Genomic DNA, 20447 nt, shown 5'->3' with positions numbered 1-20447 from the left:
CCCATTCCCTGGTCCTTCTCTCATGAACAGAGAGCAACAATACCCGAAGTCCGAAGGTGCAAACAATTCAATGTTTATTGGGGTGAACTTCCAGCAAGCAATTATTCCAATTTCTTTCCTCAGTGTCCCCCTTCCCAGCTCTGATGCCTGTGTCCCTGTTCCCATTCCCCCACTTAGCAAAACATGATTCCAATTCCCCACCTTACTTCCTGATTGACTGCAGACCATATAGTAAAACTTGAGTTCTGGTTAGCTATACCTTAACCAATCATTTTACTGAAATTTAACTAAACCAATCCTAACATATTGTAACATGATTATTTAACCAATTATATCCCACCACCTTAATTAGTTTACACCCAGCAAAATTAATTATACAGCAGACAGAACTGATCACAGAACCAGACAGAGATTATACAGACAAACAATAGGAAAATGAAAAGGAGTACTTGTGGCACCTTAGAGACTAACCAATTTATTTGAGCGGTGCCACAAGTCCTCCTTTTCTTTTTGCGAATACAGACTAACACGGCTGTTACTCTGAAATAGGAAAATGGGGACTACAGTGACAGAACAAACACAGAAGTGAGGATTTCACACCCCAGCTATTGAGAAATGAGTTTTTGCCAGACAGGATGCTATCAAACTACATTTTCTTTAAATCTTCTAGGCTCGTCCCTTTCTCTGGAGATGATAGATTAGATCATCTTTTTAACAGCCCGAAACTGCCTTATTTCAGTGTGACTGGTGAGGATGTGACCCTTCACTTCCCAGCTTATGGCTGCCCCTGCTGTTTAGCCAAAGGCCTTAGCCTAAGAACAAAGTCTTAAACTATCACAGTGATGATTCTTGTTTTGTACCTCTATAACTAGTTAAGTGATAAGAATACACCTAAATTCTTAAAGTATAGGCCTTTGCAGACAGGCCTGAATATTTGTATCCTAACAGCAGGTACTGGGCTGGATGGGTCGACTCTAGGGGGCAGGGAGGGGCGGATTCTCAGTGGTGAAAGAACAGGTTAAGGACTATTTAGCAAAGCTGGACATGCACAAGTCTAGGGGTCCAGGTCAAATGCATCCAAGCCTGCTGAGGGAGTTGACTCATGTGATTGCAGAGCCATTGGCCATTATCTTTGAAAATTCATGGTGATCGGGGGAGGTCCTGGATGATTGGAAAAAGGTGTATATATAGTGCCATTTTAAAAAAGGGAGGAAAGAGAACCCCGGGAACTAAAGCCTCACTTCAGTCCCCGGCAAAATCATGGAGCAGGACCTCAAGGAATCCATTTTGAAGCACTTGGAGGAGAGGAAGGTGATCAGGAACAGTCAACATGGATTCACCAAGGGCAAGTCGTGCCTGACCAACCTGATTGCCTTCTCTGATGAGATAACTGGCTCTGTGGATATGGGGAAAGCAGTGGATGTATATCTTGACTTTAGCAAAGCTTTTGATACGGTCTCCCACAGTATTCTTGCCAGCAAGTAAAAGAAGTATGGATTGGATGAATGGACTATAAGGAGGATAGAAAGCTGGCTAGATCGTTGGGCTCAACGGGTAGTGATCAACGGCTCCATGTCTAGTTGGCAGCCGGTATCAAGCAGAGTGCCCCAGAGATTGGTCCTGGGACTGGTTTTGTTCAACATCGTTATCAATTATCTGGATGATGGGATTAATTGCACCCTCAGCAAGTTCACAGATAACACTAAGCTGGGGGGAGAGGTAGATATGCTGGAGGGTAGGGATAGGGTCCAGAGTGATCTAGACAAATTGGAGGATTGGGCCAAAAGAAATCTGATGGGGTTCAACAAGGACAAGTGCAGAGTCTTGCATTTAGGAAGGAAGAATCCCATGCACTGCTACAGGCTGGGGACCGACTGATTAAGCAGCAGTTCTGCAGAAAAGGACCTGGGGATTAAGTGGAGGAGAAGCTGGATATGAGTCAGCAGTGTGTCCTCATTGCCAAGAAGGGCAACAGCATATTGGGCTGTATTAGTAGGAGCCTTGCCAGCAGATCAAGGAAAGTGATTATTCCCCTCTATTCGGCACTGGTGAGGCCACACCTGGAGTACTGCGTCCAGTTTTGGTCCCCACACTGCAGGAGGATGTGGACAAATTGGAGAGAGTCCAGTGGAGGCACATGACTAACCAGGAGAGGCTGAGGGAACTGGAGTTATTTAGTCTGCAGAAGAGAAGAGTGAGGGGGGATTTGAGAGCAGCCTTCAACTACCTGAAGCGGGGGGTTCCAAAGAGGATGGAGCTTGGCTGTTCTCCGTGGTGGCAGGTGACAACAAGGAGCAATGGTCTCAAGTTGCAGTGGGGAGGTCTAGGTTGGATATTAGGAAACACTATTTCACTAGGAGGGTGGTGAAGCATTGGAATGCGTTACCTAGCGAGGTGGTGGAATCTCCATCCTTAGAGGTTTTTAAGGCCTGGCTTGACAAAGCCCTGGCTGGGATGATTTAGTTGGGGATTGATCCTGCATTGAGCAGGGGATTGGACTAGATGACCTCCTGAGGTCTCTTCCAACCCTAATATTCTATGATTTTATGATTCCAGGTTGGATGGGTCAGGTCCAGGGGGTGGTTTCCTGGCTGGATATGTTGGCTCCAGGGGGCGGGGAGGGGGTGGGTACCGGGTTTGATGGGTCAACTCTCGGGGGCAGGTACCAGGCTGGATGGGTCAGCTCGAGGGGGCGGGTACTAGTCTGGATGGATCGGCTCTGGGGGGCAGGAACGGGGTGCGTATTGGGCTGGATTGGTCGGCTCTGTGAGGCCAGGGAGTGGCGGGTACCAGCTGGATGGAGCAGGGAGGGAGGCGGGTACCGGGTTCGATAGGTCAACTCTGGGGGGCAGGGAGAGGGCAAGTACTGGGCTGAATGGGTCGGCTCTGGGGGGGCAGGAAGGGGTGGGTTCCAGGCTGGATGGGTTGGCTCTGTGGGGTGGGTGGTACCAGGCTGGATGGGTTATATCTGTGGGGCAGGGAGGGGGCAGGTGGTGGTCAGATCTAGGGGGCCCGTCAGGCTGGTTCCCCAATAAAAGTCTCACGGCATCTTTCCATATGTTTTATTAAATATAAATTATTTCGGTGCTGCGCAATTGCAACAGGAGATTGACAGGTCAGTGGCGGGGTGGGGTTCACTCTGAGAACTCCCATCCCCCCTGGCGGGGACCCCAGTGCCTGGGCATGGCCGGGAAACGGGGTGTTTTTAATGGCAGGAAAAATCCAGGCCCCACCTGAATCAATTTGGCCCAGGCAGAGGCTGTCTATAACATCAACATTTCACCCCTGTGACCTGGAAATGGGGAATTAGAGCTGGTGCCCCTTGGAGATGAGAGGTCCTGTGCCCCATTCCCTCCCCGCCAAGCCAGCCAGGCAGCTACCCTGGGACATGCCTGAGGTTGCATGCTCTGAGAGGGGGAAGCTGCCCTTAGCATCCCCATGGGCTCTTAGTTCCCAGCCCCACAGCTCTGTGGGGCCCTTACCAGCCCCACCCCAGCAGAGGGTGGGTGTGGGGTAATGTTCCCTCTAATTTTTGACAGGCTTAGTGTGCAAAAAATTTCTTCTTTGCAAATTTTTGTGCTTCTGGGCAAATTTTTGTGAGCGCAGTGTTTCGCTGTGTGCGTGGGGTTTCAGATCACACGCGCACAGCTTAGAGGGAACAGTGGTGTGGGACAGAGGGCAGCAGACCCAGCTCCCACATTGGTGGTGTGTGGGAGGGTGCTGCCAGCGGGTGGATTCACGCATACATCCACTGCCCCCCATGAGCCCCATTATCGGGCCCCACAGGAAAGCTGAGAGCTACCATTTTTACTGGGCCTGCAAAACCAGCAGGCAGGGCCTAGCACCAGCCGCCATCTTGGCCCGGTGGTCACCATCTTGCGTCCAGGCCTAGCTGATCCAGGGCCAGCGGCAGTGGGGGAAGCCACTCAGAAATCCAACATCCACTGGCTCCTCCCTCCACTAGTCTCTGTAGGAAGCTGATTGGGCCATCAGCCATTTTGTGCCCCTTTTAGTGGCCATTTTGTATCCATCTTGGCAGCCCTGGGCTAAGCAAACCGGCTGATTTCACCAAGTGAATGGGATCATCAGCCATTCTGAACCCATCTCAACATCCCAGGGATAAGCCTGACTTCTTCCCTAGCCAATGGGATTCATCGCCAGGCCCAACCAAAGAAGTAAGCTTGGCCATTGGCCATCTTGAACCCAACTCAATGGCCATTTTGAACCCATTTTCAATAGCCATTAGTGTATCCAACATCATGACTTCTCCCCTATCCAGTGCAAATCCATCCTCAGGTCCAATGGAGGAAGTCAACAGGGCCGTCAACCGTTTTGAACCCCCCTCGTCAGCCATTCTGAACCCATGCCCTGATTCCTAACCCCAGCCAATAGCCACTCATCCTTGCCTCTAGGAGCAAAAGTCAATTGGGGAGACAGCCATTTTGAACCCAGTTTGTTAGCCATCTTGAACCCCCTTCCCCTAGCTGATGGCCACTCATCTCCACCTCCAGCAGCACAAGTCAGCTGGCCTATTGGCCATTTTGAGACAGTTGGCTAAGCCGGACCAACCCCCTCCCACAACAGGGATGGCCCTAGGCATCTGTCCCCCAATGGCTTGATGTGTGTTGGGGAGGAAGAGTCACACGTGTGTCTGCATGCGCTGCTGGGCAGGCCGCCCGTAGTCCGACTGTTGCGAGAGGGAGGTATAGGAGAAGCGGGAGCCGCCCGACACCTTGCTGGCCTGGTCTGACTGTTCATAGCCACTCTCTGCCTTCTCGTAGGTGCTGGGCTTGACGTAGCTGGTGAAGGCCCGGGTGTAGGGGGCTGTGAGGTAGCCCCCCCCGTACACCCCATCCTGCGGGTAGTGGGGCTCATAGGCTGTGCGGGAGCCGGGTGCCCCCAGAGTATAGCGGTGGCTGTAGGGTTGCCCTGATGGGGGGAACATGGTGGCGTGGGACCCGGTGTAGAGGGCGTGCGGGGCTGGGGCATACTCCAAGAAACTGCCAGACAGGTGGGGTTCCTCATGAGCACGGACCTTGTAGTAACCGTTGGTAGGGTCCTGGGTGGGGGGAGTAGGAGAGAGACATCAATGAGCCAGAGGGGGGAGGGGAGAGTGGGGGGCTGCCCCTCGGAGTGGGGGAACTGCCCCAACTCCGACCGACACAGTGACGCTGCCTGAGTCTGCAGCGAGCCTGTGCCCCTTGCTGTTGGGGAGAGAGGAGCTGCTGTGTGCATCCCAATGAGGTGTGAATTCCCAGCCCGCCTAGCCGCGGGGGACCCCCAGCCCCATGCCAGCAGGGCACTCTATGTGGGGCAGGAGGGGGCCAGGGAAAGTGCAGGAGGGCCACCGTGCCTTTAAGAGAGGGGGAGGCGATACCATAGCATTGCCTCTTGGGGGAAAGGGGGTGGGGCCTGGGTCAGGGGCAGGGCCGCCAACCTTATTGTCCTGGCTGTCCTCTTCCTCCTCCAGGATCTCGCTGTGCTCTGTGTGCGAGGTGGCCGGGGACTCGCTGCTCGTGGCCTGTGGGGGTGGGGGGGAGGAGGGGGAGGGGCTGAGTCTCAGGGTAGGGGTATCCAGCCTTATCACCCCCCTGCCCCCCGCAGCCAGATCCCAGGGCTTCCCCCCGACAGGAACCAACTGAATCTGGATGCGTTGCCCAGCGTGGCATTGTGGGGCGCCGGGCCGCAGGGAGCGGAGTGAGGGGCTCTGTAGGGGACGCTGTGCCATGCGAGCAGGAGGTTCGTCAGGGGGCCATGCCACGGGGCAGGGGCACAGTAGAGGGCACAGTACTGTGGGGACCATGGGGCTCCGTACAGGGCGCCGTGCTGCGGGGGCTCAGTAGGGGGCGCAGTGCCATGATGAGGGGGCTCAGTACAGGACACCATGCCATGCTCACCATGGGCTCCTTGACGTCCTCCTCTGTATCGCTGGGCCGGCTGGGGCTGCTGTCACTCGTGGTGATCTGCACCAGGACATCTGTCTTGGACAGCTTGGTGCCTCGTTTGGCTGCTGGACACAGACAGACCCAGGGGTGTGAACCTCTCTTGGGTCCCCAGCTCCCCTATGGGCCCCACCCACCACTGGCTCGAGGGGGGGAATTTGTGTGCCCCATTGGTGTGGTCCCCCCTCCCACCTCTGGGGCAGGGCAGCCGGGGAACAGCTGTATATAACACCGCACAGGGATGACTCCCCTGGTGCTAAGATGCAGCCACCTCTGGGGCGGGGCAGCTGGGGAACACTCCCACATAATGCTGCATGGGAACAGCTTGCCCAGCACTGAGATGCAGAAACTGCCACTGGAACTGAAGGAGTCACTCCATCGGTGGGTAGCACTAGAGGGCTGTTATCCTGCACCAGCCACAGGAGGGAGAGGCTACACTTGGCCAGCGAGCTGTCCAGATCCAGTCACACACATGTGTTAAAAGAGACATGCACCGGGGTTACCACATCAGTGCAGACGTGTCTGAGACACGTCATGGCTCCAGGTGCCCATGGGAATGACTCGTATGTTCATGTATTGGGGGCCTAGGCACATGTTAAAGGGGCTGCCCACATATGTAAGGGTATGTTTGTGTGACCTTTACATGGGACACGTGTTTCATGCCTGTACAGATGTTCTCGGGAGCATGAAGCCTGTCCATGACACCACAAGACTGCTAACACCAACTCGCGTGGGTGCTTGTATCTAAACCAGCATGTCCATGTGTGTCCTCATGTGTCCCTATGCACAGAAGCACAGGTCTGTGTGGTACCATGTCGAGGTGTGTGTGGACCCACGTATTAGCCCAGGCCTGTTAACATCTGTTAGAAGTGTGTCTGCATGTGAAGGAGGAAAGGCCCATGTCAGCCTTTTGGGTGATCACGTCTGTAAATGGGGAGGGGCGGAGCTAGCCAGTGACCTCACCTTTCCCGGGGCACCAGTGCAGGCAGCAGACAGACACGCCAACGGCCAAGACCAGCAGCAGGGTGGCAGCGGCTGCGGCTGAGGCCCCGATTATCATGATGGGCAGGACCTCTGTGAGGGGAAGAGCAGGTGAGAGCAGGCCCCTGCTGCTAAAGCACAAGGACAGCTCGCTCAGTACTGAGATGCAGCCACCTCTGGGGAGTGGGGTTAACAGGAGAAAAGCTGCACATAACACCTCACAGGGATGACTCACCTAGCACTGAAATGCAGCCACCTCTGGGGCTGGGGAGCCAAGGAGCAGCAGCACATAATGCCTCATGGGGACAGTTCATCCAGTGATGCAGCCACCTCTGGAGTGGGGCATCTGGGTAAACTGTAGCCGGTTTGGTGTGGGAGGGTGGAGCAATTGGGTCAGGGGTTGGAACCCATGGGACCCACCCTGTCAGCATGGGGCTAAGTGGTGCCAGTCTGTGCAGCTGTTGCAGGGTTGTGTGTGGGCAGGGCCGGCTGGGCTATGGGCCAGGGGGCGGGGCTTACCCTGCCGGTGCAGTGTGACAGCCGCTGAGCGGGCCCCAAAGCGGTTCCAGGCCGTGCAGTTGTAGGGCAAGGCAAAGTCCTCCGTGTGCGTGGGCTGGATAAGCAGGGCCGAGAGCACCCCCCGCTCCGTAAGCGCTGTGTCCACTGTGAAGCGCTCCTCTGAGCCGCTGTCCAGCACCTGCTCGCCCCACGCCCACACCTGCCACGAGACCAAGACACAGGCCCTGTCAGCAGGGGGCAGGTTGGGGAGGGGTCAGTGGAGGATGGGCGGGGGACCGCAGCACTCACAATGCGATTTGCGGCAGGTTGGGGAGTTCAGGGGGTCAGTCAGGGGGCAGATGGGGGGGCAGTACTAATGATACGGTCGGGGCAGATTGGAGGGCCTGGGGCCATCAGCACTCAGAATGCATTTGGGGGCAGGTTGGGGAGCTGGGGGTGAGTTGGGGGGCAGGCAGAGGGCAGCACTGAATGCAGTCGAGGGCAGGTTGGTGGGCTGGGGGGGGTCAGCAGTCATGATGCAGTCGGGGGCAGGTTAGGGGTCTGGGGGGTCAGTGAGGGCAGGGGACAGTACTCACAATGCGGTCAGGGGGGGGCGTGCTCCTCACTAGACACTCCAACCGTGCCTTGTCCCCGAGCGCCGTCTGTGGCCCAGACTCAGTGGTGATGATGGGGGGCCCTGCAATGGGGGAAGGTAGAATTAGGGGGAGCAGCACCTACTCATACCCCTCCCCCAGGACAGAGACCCCCCCCTCCCCAGACGCCTTCCCCACACCCTACGAGAAACCCCATGGGGATGGGCCACCTGAGGCTCCACCCATGGAATGCTCAACCCGCAAGGTAATGTTCCGCTCAGGCAATGCCCCCTAGGATGCCCCGCCCCCAGGGAATGCCCAGTTCCCAGGCAAATCCCCCTAGGATGCCCCGCCCCCAGGGAATACCCTCCCCCCCAAGCAATGCCCACCCCCAGGCAATGCCTCCTAGGATGCCCCACCCCCAGGCAATGACCCACCCCTGCCCTCACCGTTGACCGCCAGCGTCACCTCCTTGTCAGCCATGCCGATGCGTGGCACGATGGCCTTGCACACGTATGTGCCAGCGTCCTCCTGTGTCACAGCCTTTAGGTGCAGGGTGTTGCCATTGCTCAGCACCTGCAGCCACATGGCAGGGGTTAGAGCGGGGGGCCAAGATGCCTGGGTTCCAGCCCTGGCTGTGGGAGGGGAGTGGCTTCTAGTGGTTAGAGCAGTGGAGCTCGGAGCCAGGACTCCTGGGTTCAATCCCTGGCTCTGGAAACGGAGGGGGTCTGGTGGTTAGAGCAGTGGGGCTGGGAGCCAGGACTCCTGGGTTCAATCCCTGGCCCTGGGAGGGGGGGAGTGGGTTCTAGCAGTTGGAGGCAGGAGCCAGGACTGCACCACGCAGGTCACTCACCACGCTGGATCCCTTCTTGGTCCAGGCCAGGGTGAGGGGCGGGTTCCCGGTCCAGGTGCAGGTGAAGGAGGCGTCAGCCCCGACATCCACGGTGAGGGGCTTGGGCTGGGAGACCAGGTGGGGCCCAACTGCAGGGGGAGGATCCAGTGAGTGCAGGGGTGGGGCTCTGGGGAGCTGGGGCATCTTCCCCACACTGCCAGCCCCACCCCCTATGGCTCCCTGCCAATACTGTACCCCTCTCCCGTATATGCCCCCCTTCTATTGTCCTCCCACCGCCCAGTGCCCAGCCCCTGAAGCAACCACAGCCCGGCTCCCCAAGTGTGCCCTTCCCCCCATCCCCAGCCTGCTCCTCTCCTCTCCCCCACCCCCTGCACGGACAGCACCCAACAACCTTCCCCCCACACCCAACCCAAATCCTGTCCCCCAGCACCTATCCACCACCTCCCCTGCAACCTCCCAGCGCCCATCCCCCCAAGTCACACCCCCATCCCCCACTCGCAGTGCACATCCCCCCACTCCCACTCACAGCGTCCCTCCACCCCCTCACAGTGCCCCCCACAACTCACAGTGCACATCCACCAGGGTACTGACGTTGGTGCTGCCCACGGCGTTGGCCACCTCGCAGGACACGGGCTGGGTGAAGAAGGAGTGATCCACCCTGGCCTCATAGCTGTGCCCGTTGGCCTCGGCGATGGCCACGCCGCCCTTTGCCCATCTGCCCCACAGCCGGTGTGTGGTCGGGGGGAGACGCAGAATTAGGGGGAGCCATCAGCTGGGGGCAGTACCGCCTGTTCCCACCAGGGGGCCCAGATTCCCCTCTGCTCCCGGCAGGCAAGGCAGCGAGAGCCGGTGGGAGGGGACCTGCACGTCCCCACTGCAGCCACCAGAGGGCAGTGCAGCCCCCACCCCTGGCTGGGCCCCCGGGGCCGCCCAGGTCGCCCGGGTCAGCCAGCGGCTCTTACCGGTAGCCGGTCACCTCGGGGTTGGCAGTGGCGGTGCAGAGGAAGCTGACCTTGGCCCCCTCCGCGACGGTCTGCGGCTGGACGGAGAGGATCACCGTGGGGGGGTCTGGAGGGGGGAAGGGGAAGACGGTCAGAGACATGCGACCAGCTCTGGGGTGGGGCTCACCTGCCCCCCGCCAAGTCCCCTCCCTGCCCCTCACAGCACAGTGCACCCTGCTTGGCCCCCCACCCCCTACAGCACGGTGCCCCCCACCAGACCCTCACCTGCTCCCCACAGCACAGTGCCCCCGTTGAGCCTCCTGCCAGCCCCCGCAGCACAGTACCCCACATTGAGCCCCTTGCCTGGCCCCCCACAACATGGTGTCCCTGCCAGCCCCCCCCGCAGCACGGTGCCCCATGCCAAGACCTGGCCCTGCCCCCCCACAGCGCAACACCCCCTCCCCCCAAGTCAGGACTCACACAGCACGTCGAGGGTGATGGAGGTCTGCTTGCCGGCAGGCGCGGCCGGGTTGGTGACGTGGCAGGTGTAGGCACTGCCCATGTCTTGGGTGCTGGGTGTGAGGAGCAGGGTGCTGAGGGCCGTTGCCCGCTTCCCATCCTCCATCAGGGCCTGTGGGGGCAGAGGTCAGGCCACAGCTTGGGGCCCACTAGACCCATCTCCCAATGGGTCCGGGGGCTGGAGGGAGAATCACCCACCCCCCACTGAGCTGTCCTTTCATGCCATATCCCACCTCCCCTTTAATATCCTTCCCCCTGCCCCCCGACTGCCCCTTTAATAGCTTGTGTCCCACTGCACACCTGGACTGCCCCTTTAATTCCTTGCACCCCATACACCTCTGCCCCTTTAATACCCTGCCCCCACACCCCAAGCTGCCCCTTTAATAACTTGCCCGCACACATACCCTGTGTCTTCCCTTTAATGCCCTGCCCCTTGGCCCCTCACCTTGGCATAGAGGGCAGAGCCTTGCAGCTGCCCATCGCGGTACCAGCTGATCTCAGGGGCAGGCTTGGCGCCAGACACCTGGCAGGTCAGATTGTAGGGCACGCTGGCCTGGACCCGGACGATAGGGCCGTTCTGGATCACGGGGTCATTGGGCGGTACTGGGGGGGCAGATGGGAGACAGGGGGTCAGCGATGGGGTGGGAGTCCCCAGGGCGGTGCCCCAGCTGTGGGGAGAGAGGGCTCCAGTATTGTGAGCGTCCCCAGGGCAGTGGCCCAGCTGGGCAGGAGGGGACACTCACGGAGCACCGTGAGCTGGGCACGCTGGGAACGCAGTGCCGCCTGCGTAGCTTGGCACTCGTACATGGCGTCATCGCCCAGCTCAGTGGACTCGATCCTCAGGTTGTGCTGCCCGGCCGCTGGATCCCCGACGATGGAGTACCGGGCCCAGCCTGCGGGAGAGAGGGACAGACTGCAGGGATTGGCACAGCGCCCCCCAGGTACCCCTTGTCTCCCCCCCTGCAGCATCATGTCCCCAGGAATCCCCAGACCCCCTCACAGCACAGCACCCCACAGGGGGACCGAGTCCCCCACTGCAGCACAGCACCTCTCTAGGAACCCCCAGTCCCGCCTCACAGCACAGCTCCCCTGGGCACCCCCAGTCCCCTCTCCTGCAGCACGGCGCTCCCCAGGGAGCCCCAGTTCCTCCCCCCCGCATCATGGCACCCTATGGGGGTCTCTTGGTACCTTCCCCTCTGCAGAACAGTGCCCTCTGGGGACCCCCACTCTCCTCCCCTGCAGCACGGCACCCTGTGGTCCCTCCCAGCACAATGCCCCCTGCTGACCCTCCCCCTGCAGCCGTGTACGTACCAGGCAGGTCTCGCTCTCCACCCAGTGCCAGGCCATCCTTGGTCCACTGCACCATACCCTGGTAGCCCACAACCACGCAGGCCAGCGTCACCGATTGCCCCGCCACGATCACCTGGTCCATGGGCTGCTGAAAGAAATACACCCCCCAGCCTGGTGGGAGGGGGAGGGGGGAAGCATTACCCACCCAGGTCACCAGATGGGGGCCCAGGGATTATGGAGGGGCCTGGGAGCCAGGACTCCTGGGTTCAATCTCAGCTTGGGGAGGGGAGTGGAGGGGAATTCATGAGGGAAGGCTCCCAACAGGAGCACAAGGTGGGGGCAGATTGGATGGGGAAGAGGGGCAACATGGGGAGCGCAGGCTGGGGGGGATGGGAGATCCTGTCAGCAGGGGAGGCGTGGGTAGCACAGTTTGGGGGGGTGGGGGATCCCGGCAGTGGGGGAGGGGGGCATGGGGACTGCAGGCTGGGGGGGATGGGAGATCCTGTCAGTGGGGGGGTGGGGGGAATGGAGGCTGGGGGGGATGGGGGATCCAGGCAGCAGGTGACGGGGGGCATGGGGACTGCATGATGGAGTTGGGATGAGGATCCCAGCAGCAGAGGAGGGGGGCATGAGTACCACAGTTGGGGGGGATGGGGGATCCTGTCAGCAGGGGAGGGGGGCATGGGGAACGGAGGCTGGGGGTGATGGGGGATCCCATCAGCAGGGGAGGGGGTCGTGGGGAGCGCAGGATGGGGGGATGGGTGATCCTGGCAGCAGGGGAGGGAGCGTGGGGAACAGAGACTGGGGGGATGGGGGATCCCAGCAGCTGGTGAGGGGGGCATGGGGAGTGCATGATGGAGGTGGGTGGAGGATCCCAGCAGCAGGGGAGGGGGGCATGAGTAGCACAGTTGGGGGGATGGGGGATCCTGTCAGCAGGGGAGGGGGGCATGGGGGATCCAAGCAGCGGGGAGGAGGGAGCTGGGGGAGGGATAGCTCAGTGAATGGGGTGAGGCAGGGAGACAGAAGGGGCAGGCAGAGAGGTGCATGGAAGGGCAGCTGCTGTGGCTGCCGGCAGGGCAGGAAATGGGGTCTGGGACCTTTCCCCTGTAGTGGGTGCCAGCTGTGATCTGGACCCAGGGCAGGGGCCTGGCTGGCTGCGGGGGGGCTGGTCCACCTGGACTGCCCCCCCCTGAGAATTCCATAGGGGAGAGAGGGGGTTATGGGGTCTCTGCCAACCTCCCTGCCCTGGGCACCTTAAACAGGGTTGTAAGGGCATTGTGGTACCAATCCCCACGGAGCTGGCCCAGCCTTTCTGTAGGGCTGGAAGGCTGGTTGGGGGGGGATGTAGGTGTTAGGGCCTAAATGATGCTAGGGCTGGGAACAGGAGTCAGAGACCCCCGCAATGTACTCAGGGCTATCTGCCCCCCACAAGGTGGGGGTAGATTGGATGGTGAAGTGCCCCTCTCCCCTGGGCCCCCCAGCTCCACCCCCCACAGACACACTCTCCCCCAGGGTCCCCCCAGCCCTTCCCCAGGGACTGTTCCCTAGCCCAACCCCACAGATACCCACTCCCCCAGCAACCCCGAACTGTCCACCCCATCCCACTATAGATACCAGGGTTGTCCTTAGGATTGATGGGGCCCTATGCAGTATTATTAAACTGGTGCCCCTATGCCCAACTTGGGGCACAGCCACCACCCCCGCTCACAGACCCCCAGAAGAAACACCTCCCCCACCAATTGCTGACACACACCGAGCTTCCTACACAGCTGTGGCAGCCTGGGCCCACCTCAGGGCAGCGGAGAGTCACAGTTCCCTGCCCCGTACCCTCTCCCTCGTGCAGCATGCGTCGCGCTGGTGCATTCGGCTCTGTGAATATGGCCCCTGCCTAAGGAGACTGCAGCACGTGCTGGGTGTGCGGGAGCCAACCACCTGCTGTGCAGGTGATGCCCCAAATTTTCGGGTGCCCTACGCAGCCGCATGTGCCTAAGGACAGCCCTGATAGATACACCTTCCCCCCACCCAATTCTGCCCCCCAGTTGCCCTGTGGACTCTTCCCCACTGCCCCATTCCCCCTAGGCCTTGCCCGAGACACCCCCACCAGCCTTCTGTGCCCCAGCCCCGGTACCCCTGGGACAGGAACTGCTCCATTTCTTCGGGAAAGGAGCCCAGAGGCTGAAGGGTGAAAGATCCTTTCTGCGTCGCTGAGATTCCTTGCCTCTGATCTCCTGGCTAAACCCTTCTTAATTCCAATCCAATAACACCGCCCTTTGTTCCGATTGTTTCCAAGTTTACCCAATAAACCAGGATCTGAATAAGGGGATAATCCTCTGAGGAGGGTCAGGAGGGGCTGGGGGTGGGATGGCAGAGCTGGAGGGAGGAGAGAACAAAGCAGAGGGAGATGCACATATGCCAGGCTTTCTGTAGCACAGAGGATCCAGGAGTCCCAGCTCTCACCCATTACACCCCACTGCCCGGGCCAGAACCCAGAAGTCCTGGCTCTCAGCCCCCGCTGCTCCAACTCACTAGACACCACTCCCTCCCGCAGAGCCAGGGATAGAACCCAGGTGTCGGGGCGCACAGCTGGTTTCCAGGAGCAGGCAGGGAAGAATGATGGGGAAGAGTGATGGAGTCATGACCCTCCACAGAATTAGGAGGGGGGATGATGTCCTGGTTAATTTCCAGCCCCCATTCTTAATTTCACCCTTTGACTTGTTTTGGCTTCACTGATACTGAATCCTCTCCCTCCCCCCCCACTAATTAGATTGTGGCTCTGAAATTTCAGGGAGAGTTAATGGGATTTCTGGGGTGGGGGGGATGCATGAGGGATTCCCCCCATGCACAGTGTCAGGTGACGGACACCAGCCACGGAGCAGGGACAGATGGGCACTACACTCTCACCCACTTGCAATGCCCAGCGGGTCGGGGGGCTGGGCTGGTAGTGTGTTGGTGATCGGGGGAAGACAGAGGGGGTTATGTATGCACACACACACACAGCTGTGACACACACACACACATAGGGCTCGACACACACACACAGAGCTGAGACAGACACACAGATCTGCATACACAGGGCTCTCTCTCTCTCTCACACACACACACAGGGCTCTGATACCCATACACACACTGCTCACTGACACACCTAGCTTTGGCTTGATACACAAACACACCTCTCTCCTCTGTAGCCAGTGACACTGACCCCCTCCCCATCACACGCTGACTGAGACACACTCCGTGACATTGCCAGATTTACAGATACACAAGGGATCATGCACACTCTGACCCACATTCACCCCTCCTGACACCCCCACACAGGCTCACCCCTTCCCCCGCACGGCATGGACACAGCCACGCACAGACTCACACTGGTGCTGGGGTCACACACACACACTCTAGGGATGACCCGGACTCACCCCCAGGCTCCCGAGAACATTCACACCCTGTGACGCAGACCCACGGCAACAGCCACAGCGCTTCAGGCTGATGCCCACAGCCTGGCACACCCGCCCACCAGCGCTCAGCTCACCGGGCTAGCCCCGTGCCCCCACTCCCGGCCTGTGGAGAGCAGATACATCATGGCACTTCATGGAGCCCCCCATGGGGGGGAAGACCCCTGCTACAGCACCCCGCTCTTCTACCAGAGCTGGGGAGAGAACCCAGGAGTCCTGGCTCCCAGCCCCCCCGCTCTAACCACCAGACCCCACTCCTCTCCCAGAGACAGGGATAGAACCCAGGAGTCCTCACTAGAACCCACTCTTGACCCACAGCTGAAAATAGGGGGAATGATTCCCAGGAGTTAGAGCAAGAGGGGGGCTGGGAGTCAGGACACCTGGGTTCTGTCCTGGCTTGGGGATGGGAGGATGTCTAGTGCTTAGAGCCAGGGGGGAAGGGGAGGGCTGAGAGTCAGGATGCCTGGGTTCTCTCGCCATCCCTCCTTCCCCACTTGTCAGTTCTCCCACCCCCTGCACTCAGAGATACTCAGCTGCATTTCCACACTCAGCAGCAAATCCCATTGGAAGCTGCACAGAGGCCTCAGATTCCTGCCCCCTAATAGGCGTGAAATCTCGGCCCATTGTGTACCTGGCTCTGGGGAGGCAGCGCAGTTCCAGCAAATAGCTCTGTGCAGAATGTGGGACCCTGCTGATCCCAGCCTGGCCGGGCCTCCTGCCCCCCAGTAACCCCCACCCTACACAGAAGGGGGGACAGAATGGGGGAAAGGGCCAGCAGAAAACGCTGAGCCTCCCAGGATGGAAATAGCCAGAGGCAGGGTGGGTGAGTGGTTAGAGCACGGGACAGCGAGTCAGGAATCACAGACTCCACCATGTGAGCTCAGGGGGCTGGGAGCCAGGACTCCTGGGTTCTCTCTCTGGCTCTGCCCCATACTGCTGCCCAGGTGATCTTGGACAAGTCCTGTTGCTTCTCTATGCCTCAGTTTCCCCCATCTACATAAAGGGGATAATGAGAGTGACAGACAGAGGGGGCAGCCCCAGGAGGCTGTCCAATTCCCCACCCGCCTGAGCCACCCATTAGCTCCAGGGCCAGTATCTTTTCTGTCATGGGACAGGGAGGGGTGGATGAGGTGTGCAAGGGCAGTGGAGGGCCAGGCAAACCAAGGCCAGGCTGTGGGGGCCTGTGGGGTCAATGTAGGGCCCACACAAAGCCAGTGTTGTTGTGCTGGGAGTGGCAGTGGGAGGGTGCGGGGCAGGGAGGAAAGCAGGGGGCCCCACCCTGGGACAGGCAGCTTGTGAGAGTGGGAGCTGCCAGGACCCACAATGGACCCCTTTGTGCCAGGGCTCATTCAGCGCCCATCCCCCCTCCTCCATGCAGCCACCCCAATGCCTGCTGTCTTGGCAGCCCAGAGCAGGGCTGGCCACTCTCCCTCTTGCCAGCCTGGCCCTCTGGCCCCACAGCCTGCGCCCACTCTCCACCGGCCTGCACCCCCCACCTCCGCCAGCCTGGCCCCCCACCTCCGCCAGCCTAGCATCTCCACCGGCCTGGCCCCCCACTGCCTGTGACCCCCCAGTCTCCCAGCCAGCAACCCTCCACCTATGCTGGCCTGGCTCCCCATGGTCTGCACCTCCCCCACCTCCGCCAGCCTGATCCCTCAACCCCCCAAGCCTGCGCCCCACCTACATCTGCTGGCCTGGCTCCCCATGGCCTGGGCCCCCGCTCCACCTCTGCTGACCTGGCCCCTGCCTCCATCCTCCCAACTGCCCAAAACACAGCCCAGCATTGCCACCACCACAGCACAGCACACTGGCTAAAGGGGGGCAGCAGGAGAGAGAGAGAAAGTGGGGGGAGCACAGGGCGGGATATAGGGAAAGATAAATGGATGGGTGTTCATGTGTATGCAGATGGATGGATAGACAAACAAACCCTGCACCTTCTCTCTCCACTGCCTCTCCCCCTTTTACTGTGTGTGTGTGGGGGAGTCTTGCAGCTGCACAGGGCCACCCCACTGGCATGAGAAAACCCCGCCGGGCGCCCCATGGCAGCGGGTGGGGGGCACATGCCCCACCTGCCCCCCAGCCAGCCTGGCAATGAGCAGAACACCCCCTGGCAGGTTTGCCAGCACCGGCTGGCACCAGCTCGGCCCCCAGAAATTAGGTCACTTCCAAACAGCCAACAGATGTTAATTTTGTGTGTGTGTCTGCAAAGCCGGCCCCTCCCCCATGCCCAGAGGAAAGGCAACCCCCCCAGACAGGGATTAGAACCCAGGAGTCCTGGCTCCCAGCCACCCCACCCCTCCCCTCCTAGAGCTGGGGAAAGAACCCAAGAGTCCTGGCTCCCAGCCCCACTGCTGTAACCTACTAGACCGACTGCTTTCCGAGGATGGAACCCAGGCGTCCTGATCCTTACAGGAAGTATCACCAGAGAGTGGGTTAGTTACTGAGCCCGCCAGGCCAGACCATCAGGGCCTCTGGGTTTGACATCCTGGGCAGCAGGGAGCAGCAGGTACCAGGGTCCGTGGGTCTGATCTGGGGCAGGGGCAGATATGGGGCTGGATGGGCCATGGAGAGCTGCTACAGAACAGTTACAGTCCCCTCTCCTGACCCCTCCCACCAACCCATCTCAAGCAGCCTTGGAAACCCCCCCACAAGCACCCTCCCGATTTCCCCCACAAGCACCTAGGGCCCTATCCCTCCCCCATCAGACCCTGATCCCCCCATCCCCATAACCCCCCCAATTTCCCCCACAAGCACCCGCACCCCCATCCCTCCCCTGTCAGACCCCAATGCCCTCCAGCCCCATAACCCCCCTGATTTCCCCCACTAGAACCTGTGCCCCCATCCCTCCCCATCAGACCCTGATCCCTCCATCCCTGTAATCCCCTGATTTCCCCCACCAGCACCTGTGCCCCCATCCCTCCCCTGTCAGACCCCAATGCTCCCCAGCCCCATAATCCCCCAATATCCCCCACAAGCACCTGTGCCCCATCTCTCCCCTCTCAGACCCCAATGCCCCCCGAGTCCCATAACCCCCCCCCGATTTCCCCCACAAGCACCTGGGCCCCCATCCCTCCCCTGTCAGACCCCAAACCCACTCCTCTAGGCCCCCACCCAGCCCCTCTGAGCAGAGTGGATGGAAAACGATGCCCTAAGGCAAAGACACTCCCTACTGCATCCACACACACACACCCCCCCGCACACACACTCAGACACCCTGCTCCGAACCTCTCAGGATTCATTAGTGTTTCTGTAAAGGGAATTCATAGCTGGGGGGCCCAGCGGCCTGACCAGGCGTGTAAGTGTAAGCTCAGCTCAGCTCCCCTGACACCTCCAGAACCACCCCCCCCGCCCCCGCCACACAGACACACCTTGGAGGAGACTAGCACCCAGCCGTGCCTGGGCACCCCCGCACCTGCCCCAGGACAGGTCTGCTCCTTTTTCTGTCAGTGCAGGAGGAAAGGCACATTGGGACACTGACAGACACATTGGGACAGGCGGGGGCGGGGGGAAATGGAGTTGAGATTTTGCTCTCCCCCATCCCTCTCTGTATCCCTGCCAGAGCGTAGGATGGCTCACAATGCTCTGGGCCTCCAGAAGGGGAAATTGAGGCAGATTTAGCAATGGAACCCAGAAGTCCTGGCTCTCAGCCCTTCCCCTCCAACCACTGGTCCCCACTGCCCTCCCAGAGCTGGGACAGAACCCAGAAATCACCTCCCCTGGAAGTCTGTAGGGGATGATGCCGGAAATTGCAGACTCGCAGGACTCATCTAGTTCTTTCCCTGGAGTGCCCCATGGGATGGAGGAGAGGCTGGGGGACAGTTCCCCACTGCCTGCTCCCCTTCTCCCCCCATGGGGGCTATATCACAGCACCCCACTATGGGTGCTCATTGGGGCTCCTTCCCAGTAAGATCCTGAAGGGGCTTAGTGCATTTACTTAGTGCACTCCCCCCCCCCCACACACACGCTCACACACCCAGACACATACTATCCCCCCCAACACACAGTTTGGCACCATCATCCTGAATGGCAAAGGCCAGAGGAGTTTGCTCAAGGTCAGGATGCCAGTAGTAGAGGTGAGGAGAGAACCCAGAAGTCCTGGCTCCCAGCCCCCCCTCCCTCCCCCCCCATAATCCATTGCATCCCACTCCCCTCCCAGAGCCAGGGAAAGAACTCAGGAGTCCTGGCTCCCAGCCCCCCACTGTAGCCAGTGGTGTGTTTGCAGAGTCCTGGGAAGAAAGGCTAAGAAGACCCCTCCAAAACCAGCCATTGCTCAGCCCACTTAGGGATAGTGAGGGATATGGCCCAGGAGGACTCAACTGATCCCCACCCCACAAGCCCAGATCCCCACCCCCCAGCTCCTACCTATGTGAGCGAGGCAGCTCAGGGCCAGGATGCAGGGGAGCAGGGCTGACATCTCCATGCTGGGTTGGGGAGCCCCTTGGGGATCCAGCTCCAGGTTCCGGTCCGCTGCTGGCACTGGGACAGGGATCGATAAATCCACACTGCAGCTCTGCTCTGGATTCCTCTACACGCACCGGGGGAGGGTGGTGGTCAGGACTCCTGAGTTCTATCCCAACTCAGGGAGGTCTAGTGGTTAGAGTGTGCAGAAGCTGGGAGTCAGGACTCCTGGGTTCTATCTCGAGCTCTGGGAGAGGACGGGGGTCTAGTCGTTGGGGGAGCTGGGAGCCAGGACTCCTAGGTTCTATTCCCAGCTCTGGGAGGGGAGGGGATTGGGGTCCAGTGGTTAGAGCGGGGGCTGGGAGTCAGGACTCCTGGGTTCCATCCCTTGCTCTGGGAGGGGGGACTAGTAGTTGAGGGGGCTGGGAGCTAGGACTCCTGGGTTCTCTCTCGATCCCGAGGACCCACTCTGCACAGCCAGGCTGATGATGCTCTGGAGTCCTTCAGCTCTGGGGATAGCGACTCATTGAGGCCAGCAGCAGGCAGGCCCCGCCCAGGGTAGGCGCTGATTGGTGGAGCAGGCGCTCTCATTAATAAAAAAGATCACACACACAGGGACTGGGTCATCTGCAGCTGAGTGGCGGGGTGGGGTGAGCCCCTCATCCCAGACAGAGGGTGCTCCCCACGGCATGAGAAGGGCATTAGGGGATATGGGGTGTGTGTAGGTAGGTAGGTAGGTAGGTGTGTTACACAACACAATGCACACATGCATGGATCAAGCCAGCTCACAAGAACAGTAAAGGGGAAAGTGGGCACACAACACGTGCACCTCCACAACCCCAGCAGGGGTGTGACCCTGTGTGTGTGCAGTGAGGGTTGTGTTAGTGCAGCAGTGTTGCTGTGCATAGCGGGATGTGTGTGAGTTGCAGATTCATGATGTGTTCACATGCTGGGTGTCTGTGTGTCTCTGCGCTGTGCCCATG

The 20447-nt window shown here is 59.8% G+C and overlaps 1 protein-coding gene across 1 annotated transcript; it reads right to left on the bottom strand.

Annotated features, from left to right (window-relative positions):
- Nucleotides 1–49: 49 nt before the first annotated feature.
- On the bottom strand, nt 50–19910 carry KIRREL2 (kirre like nephrin family adhesion molecule 2). Its single transcript, XM_073323110.2, has 15 exons — nt 19429–19910; nt 11639–11788; nt 11071–11220; nt 10773–10930; nt 10289–10439; nt 9830–9935; nt 9434–9582; nt 8868–8995; nt 8464–8590; nt 8018–8118; nt 7443–7641; nt 6906–7016; nt 5898–6010; nt 5438–5521; nt 50–5059 (listed from the first exon to the last, which is right to left on the bottom strand). Exons 1-15 carry the CDS (start codon nt 19484–19486, stop codon nt 4640–4642), a joined length of 2205 nt encoding a protein of 734 aa, XP_073179211.1. The 5' UTR covers nt 19487–19910; the 3' UTR covers nt 50–4639.
- Between the last annotated feature and the right edge of the window lie 537 nt (nt 19911–20447).

The sequence above is a fragment of the Lepidochelys kempii genome, chromosome 24 (genome assembly GCF_965140285.1).
Source record: "Lepidochelys kempii isolate rLepKem1 chromosome 24, rLepKem1.hap1, whole genome shotgun sequence".
Lineage (NCBI taxonomy): Eukaryota > Metazoa > Chordata > Testudines > Cheloniidae > Lepidochelys > Lepidochelys kempii.
This window is presented reverse-complemented; position numbering and strand designations above follow the sequence as displayed.

Coding starts and splice junctions, on each gene's coding strand:
- KIRREL2 (XM_073323110.2), bottom strand. CDS start 19,486: ATGGAGATGTCAGCCCTGCTCCCCTGCATCCTGGCCCTGAGCTGCCTC. Junction 8,119..8,463: donor GGTGACGCTGGCGGTCAACG/GTGAGGGCAGGG, acceptor CCCCCATTGCAG/GGCCCCCCATCATCACCACT. Junction 7,017..7,442: donor TGTCACACTGCACCGGCAGG/GTAAGCCCCGCC, acceptor TTCCCCTCACAG/AGGTCCTGCCCATCATGATA.